Below are 7,442 nucleotides of genomic sequence, written 5' to 3'. Positions count from 1 at the left end.
TTCAACTGTATTTTTTCCCTTCAAAAAGCAATATTTTATCAACACGCGAAATTCCTTTTTATCCATTTTTTTCACAATAACAAAAGTTGCTTCACTAAAAATGCTATAATTCACAAACTAATGATCCGACAGCCGTCAAATTTATAGACGCGTCTTTTGAAGGTTAGGACTAACTGAAAATCATATGGATTTAGTTCTGGTGCCGCTGTCTATGTGTCAGGCCGGGGACTTTTCAATTGACCCTATAAATCACAGATAAATTTAGATCAATGCATGTGGACTCTGCAAATCCAAATGTTAAACTGTGATGCAATGAATCAATATGGAGATCATTGTACGAACACTTCTATACATTAACAGAGACAAAACTCTTGTAAACATTACCATGGTGTCTTATAATCGGGATGCCTTTGCGTGACAATGGATTTTTTTTTTGTTTTCGTGGAAGAGGGGAAATCTTCAGAAGACACCCAGCCGTCCGTACGACTGGGTAGTGTCGGATTCGCGGATCCGGAAAAATGATCATGCTGGGGTTTAGAAAAAATACTTCTTTACCAACACTTGATCTTAGTTTATTTAAAAACTAATTCGAAAACAAATAACAAACAAATTATACTAAATTAAACTGAATGAATATGAATAAAATATTGTTCTGATTTGGTTAAGTTGCTGAAAGGTTCTGTATTGTTCAGGTTACTGATAAGTTCTGTTCTGTTCAAGTTACTTATGAGTTCAGTTCTACATTTATTGTAAAAGAGAATACTGATGCTTGATGGGCGTGTTCAAAAAGTTAAGGTTCAATAATTTTGGAATGTAACTTTGGGAGGAACAACCCACCTATTCTAAGAATATGACTACGTGTACTTTCCAGGGTAGTGGACCTGTACGTACACGTTTTCAGACCATTTCCTAGCCATATAAGTTAATGAATGGATTTTCCCATCGTTAGTTCGAAGCACAGGCCGATAACAATTACAATTACAAAACATTCTAAAGCATAAAATCTACCTACAATAATTATAGGGTTGTTCGGAAAGTCATTTCGTTTTTTTTTGTGGAAATGAAAGACAGTTTTCGTATAATAAACAAATACTTTATTAAATTATATATTGACCGTTCTGGTCCAACACCTTTTGCCATCTTTCTGGTAGTAGCATAATTCCACGCTCATAAAATTTTTGGTCTTTGCTGGCAAAAAACTGATCGAGGAGGTTTTTGACCTCCTCATTTGAGGTGAAGGTTTTACCGTCTAAAAAATTTTGGAGTGACCGGAACAAATAATAATCCGATGGTGCCAGGTCTGGAGAATATGGTGGGTGTAGCATTGTATCCCATTCAAGCTGTAAAAGCTTTTGGCGAGTGACCAAACTTGTGTGAGGTCTCGCGTTGTCTTGGTGAAACACTACACCTTTCCTGTTGATTAGTTCTGACCTTTTCTGTTGAAGTGCATCATTCAGTTTGTCCAGCTGATGACAGTAGACTTCCGAATTAATCGTTGTGTTATCCGGTAAAAGCTCAAAAAAAACGATTCCTTTAAAATCCCACCAAACAGACAGCATCACCTTTTTTTGGTGAATATCGGCTTTGGAAATGGTTTGAGCCGGTTCATCTTTTTTGCTCCATGACCTCTTGCGTTTGACGTTGTTGTATACAACCCATTTTTCGTCCCCAGTGATGATGCGCTTCAAAAACGGATCATTTTCGTGACGTTTGAGAAGCGAATCGCAGACGTCAATGCGGCGACACAGATTTCTCTCTGTGAGAACATGGGGAACCCATACATCGAGCTTCGAGGATAATCCCAGGCCTTTCAAGTGGTCATAAACTGTTGAATTTGATAAATTTAACCTCAATCCGATCTCACGTGTTGTTATTCGCCGGTTCACATCAACTAATGCCTTTATCGCGTCTTTATCAGCTTCAACCGGCCTTCCCGAACGTGGTGCATCTTCGACATCAAAATTGCCGGATCGAAATTTAGCGAACCAGTTCTGGCACTGGCGTACTGTCAACACACCTTCTCCATACACATCAGTCAATTTCTTTCTGGCTTGAACAGCATTTTTACCCTTTCTGTAGTAAAACAGTAAGATATGTCGAAAATGCTGCTTATCGCTCTCCATATTTAAAAGGGCACCAACCAAAAACTACTGCGTAGAATTAATTGGAATTTTTCACACACAAGCCTTGCTATATGAGCTCTCAAAGCATATAAAAATTATACGGCTTAAGAAAAGAATGCAATCAAATCCTCTGTCGGGAAAAAACGAAATCACTTTCCGAACAACCCGATAAATATTCCAAACAACCTATCTTACAAATTTTCTGTTTCTATACCTGGCTTTAACAATACTAGTACACCAAAAATTCCTATGCTTTCTAGTAAAGTTTATAAGGTTCTCTTACAAAAATTATTGGACTAATATTGAATTTTGTTAACACGTTTCTTACGCCCACTTTATAATGACGATCATGGTAATTTTGAGAAAGTTGACTTTCAAGTTGGGAATATTCTCTTTAGTAGCAGCCGGTTTGGTGTTAACTGCTTATTTGACCTTAGTTTGATTTGTCATTTCACCATGAATAGGTTTACATCAGAGCAAAGCTTACAAATTGTCGAAAATTTTAGTCCAGTTCGCGAAACTTAGGGTCGCAATTCAAGTAAGTAATACGAAAGAAAAACTGTGGATCGTTTTCGTTCGTTTTACAGCGCTCATTGAACAAATCGTTGCTGCTGTAGAACGTAGAATTGAAGAGAACTCAAATGAACCGATTGGCCATTGTGCACAACAATTGGAGTGTCCATCCACTTTATGTACGGAAGATTTTGCGGAAAGATTTTTGTTGTTCACAATGGCCAAGCTTAAAAATCCAGCTCGTACAGGAATTGAATTTGATGACCATCATATGAATGAGTTCTACGTTTTGTTGATTTGGATAAGACTTTACAGACATAAAGAGGAAGTTGTCAGGAACGATTTAAGATACTCTTTTGAATGAGTTGTAGGATGTAACAATTATATTTATCATAAATAATTAAAAATAGTTTTACGCTGTCGAAGTTTGGAGAAAAAGTTCGTACTTAGTAGAAAAGTAGTCGCACATGTGTACATATTAGGGTTTATGTGTTTTTTTTTCTCATAACATTGTAATAACAACGCAAAAGAATAGAAGAAACATTTTAATAATATTTTAATGACGTACCTACTCCATATCCTTTTAAAGCTTCTCCTTTTGGCTCCAAGGCGAATTTATACGAGTTATCGTTTACTTGTAAGTTACGAAGACAACCCTTAATTCCCGACGAAACGGGAAGTTTTTCCGATAAGCTGGTAATATTCCCGGTTCCTCCGATAAAAAGTGGCTCTCTGAAAGTGATCCTTGAGAAGAGTCCTTTCGATCGCCCTTGGACGTGTTTTCCATTATTTAATTGCAACCATGCATCCCACCTGTGTCGGAAAAGCGAAATGTGGTTCCATTGGTTTAGTAATACCGTTTCTTCTGAACGTAATATACCGATGCCGGACCCGCAGTCAAATCTGCAAATAAATGTCAACATTGTAGCCGAAACAAGTAGCATTAGAAAATGTTATCAGTTCTATTAACATTGTACTTAAAAGGAAATAGTTTCCATTTCTTCCCTTAATTTTATATAAGGAAATAAGTCAATATACGGGATTGTAAAATTTATTTACAGTACAAATTTTGAATTTCCGCGGATTACATATAGTCGATTTTCGATTTTTTTTATGGTGTTACAAGATCACAAAAATGATTTTTTGAAGTGTTTCGAGGATTGGGGAAAACGTTGGCACAACTGTATAACATATGGTGGGGATTACCTTGAAGGGGACAAAATAAATATTCATAATAATTTTTGAAAAAACAAAATTCACGATTCTTTTTGAACAGACGTCGTATGTAAAGTCCAATCGACTTTTCGTATTCTGGTACGAGACTCTATTAAGGTCATAATTAAATGTCCTTAGTGTCACATACAGTTGTTAATGAATGTATCTTTAATGTTTAAGAACACCTGATTAATGAAGTTCTTATCAGAAGGCGAATAAATTTTTCAACCCCTTGTATTGACTTGATTTCTTTACCTACTTAAAAGGAAAGTAGGTAATATGAAAGTTTGATCGTCTTAAAGAGAAACGAAAAATGTACACCTTTTTAAAATCAGACTTAGATTGTTCTGCAGACGGATCTGTACTAGGATTAATATAAACATTGTGGTATTTTTTATAAACTATTACGATAGCAAACACCAACAGTCATGTATTTCTTTTATTATTTCCGTATGAATCAGACAACGTATTTTATAAGATTGGATTATTTATCATCAAAAATCGAGTCAACCCAAAATGTATACTTTAATGAATAAGTATTCGTTACAGAAAACAGAATACAGACCACTTCGAATTATTTTATTCGATTATGGTAACGTGTGTATCACGTTGAGGTTCGCTACGCCAGGATTCGTTTCAGCAAGTAATATCCACACAAGTGGACCTTGTCCTGTTAACACAGCAGGTAAAAGTTGCTCTGTGTTCTGTCGAAGTTGTCTGCGACGCGCTGATGAGATCCAAAAAGATCGAAATCGCGATCCGCGTCTGGCAGTTTCGACAGTTATTTTATTAAATATTTGTTAGTTAATAATCTAATGACTTCAATTCTATCAAGTATCCATTCTTATCAATAATTATAATTTACATTACTCTAAGCAGTGACTTGTGAGTTACCCAATTTACTATTTTCATAGTTCAAAATTGATAAAAAGCTTCGTAGATCATGTTATTATCTTCTCGTGGTCGTTTCAAAGTTTCATTATTTCAGAGTTAATATAATATGGATGTATGTACATAGATTACAAGCTCCTGTGTTATATATTCATGAAGTTGTAATGCAGTTTTATTAAAATAGCCGGGTACGTTATATGTATAAGCCTGTTGTATTTTTTTGTGCGGTTAATACCACTAAATTCCATATTTCATAGCTTAAAAAAGCAAAAGAAACAAGTTTTTTATTGCGAATCATATAATCAAGCTTTGAAATAAAGGTACGTAGCAAACGTTACGAAAAAAAAAACAGGGTCAAACACAAGGGACTTTATTGAGACATCTACTCCAATTTTCTATAATATTAAAAACAATATTGGCTTAGCGGCCGTAAGTTCTTATAACATAAATTAAACTTAAAAGTGAGGTTAGTAAGTAAATTGCAATTTTCATCTTACTAGATCCCATCAGCACGCCTTATGCAGTCTCGGTAAATCAAATTGACAGCAGTATATCGCCATCTTATCGAAACTGCCAATGGTGTGTTGATAAGATCTAATACGATCAAGATCGCGATCCAATTGTTGAGCAAGAATTTATACTGTTCTTAAAAAACATTTTGACAATATAATACCTCAAAAGAATTAACGTCTTTCCGAACTGTAGTACGAGGGTGGATTGATAAGTTTCCGGCCTAACCAAGAGATGACGCCACTAGGCCTACCTTGAGGTGACATTCTATAGTACCATCCTTGGATAGCTTGNATGGTTTTGTTTTATTTTGGTATCCGTATTTGTATTACTGTATCCCTTTGTGATTGATGTATTTCATTTAATGAGCATCTAATTATAACCCCCACACTTAACTCCAGGGTATCTAAGGGATAAAGTTATTTTCTCGGCTGTCTTTAGGTTTTAATTAAAGTTATTTAATTTGTAGATTAAAGAATATTGAAGTAAAGCATATTTTGTTAGATACCTCGAGAATAAATTTTCTTCTATAAAGAAGCTGAAATGGTACACTGTCAAAGTACGACAGATTTATTAAAGATCGAAAGGTATTGGTTTATTACGGCGTTGATTGAACTCAAAGTTAATAAAAATCTTTCTTCAGATTTCATTCCCAAGTAAATTCCGTTTAAATTACTCATTGGATCCATTTCTGCTAAACGTTCTCTTAATAAATTTTTTGTGACGTTTGATAACATCAAAGTATCGGAATTGAATCATCGGCATTCTACTTTATCCAATATTCAGAATCAGACCGGTTGATGTTGGTGACATCGTGTAGGTACATATAGAATAAAAATTTTGCAGCGATTTCAGATTGTTATAACTCATACGAAGAATAATTAAGAAGTTAACTGAATGCCCCACAGAAATATTGCGGGTTTTCTATTTACAGACCTAAAAATAGAGGATGTACAATTGCCCTTAAGACTACGTAAGGGTTTCGAAGATAAGCCAAATTAAAAAAGCTTCAAATAAATCAAATTGTGGTTCTTGTAATAACACGGCGTTGAAATGCAGAGAGAGAGCTTTAAACGCCTTGAAAGTAATTCGTTTGCTGCTAATCAAAAGTTTATTCCTGAATTTACAAAATAGAGAAAACGATGCAAAATTGTAAATTGCTTCTGAATTTTTAGACATATGAGGGTAATAGTTAATTAAACTGGAACAAGCTACAGTGCAACGTGTGCACCAAATAAAATTTTTGTAAACAGTTTATAAATTTTGTTATTTATTTATGTAGCCAAATTAACTTAAAGAATTGTATTTCTTCATTGTTAATTTAGTAAAAAATAGTCAAAATTTAGAAGTTGACTTTTAATTCGTTTCTAATATAATTACTAAAAGGTGAACGTTATTGTTGCTTTGATCTTAGTGATGTATTGAGAAGGGGTATGTGTGTTACACTTGTGTTTTGCTCCCTTTCCTTTGCATCTTTCCATTTCTGGACATTCTTCGGTAAAGCAATTAAGGGCGCTAAGGGAATGTTACTCTGCGGCTAAAACGGTTCTGTTATATTGTTCGCCCAGGGTAGTAATTTTGGGTCAGTTTACTCATTGCATGACTAGAGATTAATCAATTGAGAATAAATGGAAGTATTGGAAGCCCTTCAGGAATGTTTCAATACTTCTCACATAATTGCTTCAACGGGATAAATTGATAGAGAAGAATAAACATATAGTAGTTTTATTTTTAAAATGTTATTGAATTATCCTTTTCGTTAATTGTAAGTTCGAATGCAGTGAAGCTTAACTAAAGGTAAAAGTATTTAAAAAAATGGAAAGTAAGAAAAAAAGTTAATAGATAATGGCGGATAGGGCGGAAGACTCTACGTAGGAAACGTTTAAATAAAGAAATATTACTAATAATAATAATAATTTAGTATTTGGTTGTATGATCCACGTAACAGGTCAATTGAAAAGTCCCCGGCCTAAAATAGTAAATCACATTTTTTTTGCAAAATTCGTTTTTTTTATTCAACATAATTCCCTTCAAGGGTGATACACTGATTATAGCGATCCTCCAACTTTTCGATACCATTTTTGTAGTACGATTTGTCCTTTGCTTCAAAATAGGCCTCAGTTTCGGCGATCACCTCTTCATTCGACGAAAATTTTTTCCCAACGAGCATTCTTTTGAGATCTGAGAACA

The 7,442-nt window shown here is 34.5% G+C and overlaps 1 protein-coding gene across 1 annotated transcript in view; it reads right to left on the bottom strand.

Annotated features, from left to right (window-relative positions):
• Positions 1-7,442, bottom strand: part of LOC108739171 (pikachurin) — a 108,913-nt gene that overhangs the window by 27,379 nt on the left and 74,092 nt on the right. Inside the window, exon 5 of the mRNA XM_018472939.1 lies at positions 3,205-3,539. Within this exon, the coding sequence (XP_018328441.1) occupies positions 3,205-3,539 (335 nt within the window). The remainder of the gene's footprint in view (positions 1-3,204; positions 3,540-7,442) is intronic.

The sequence above is a fragment of the Agrilus planipennis genome, unplaced genomic scaffold (assembly GCF_000699045.2).
Source record: "Agrilus planipennis isolate EAB-ADULT unplaced genomic scaffold, Apla_2.0 scaffold220, whole genome shotgun sequence".
In the NCBI taxonomy this organism is placed as follows: Eukaryota; Metazoa; Arthropoda; class Insecta; order Coleoptera; family Buprestidae; genus Agrilus; species Agrilus planipennis.
Note: the sequence above shows the minus strand (reverse complement) of the source record. Positions and strands in the feature narration are given on the sequence as shown.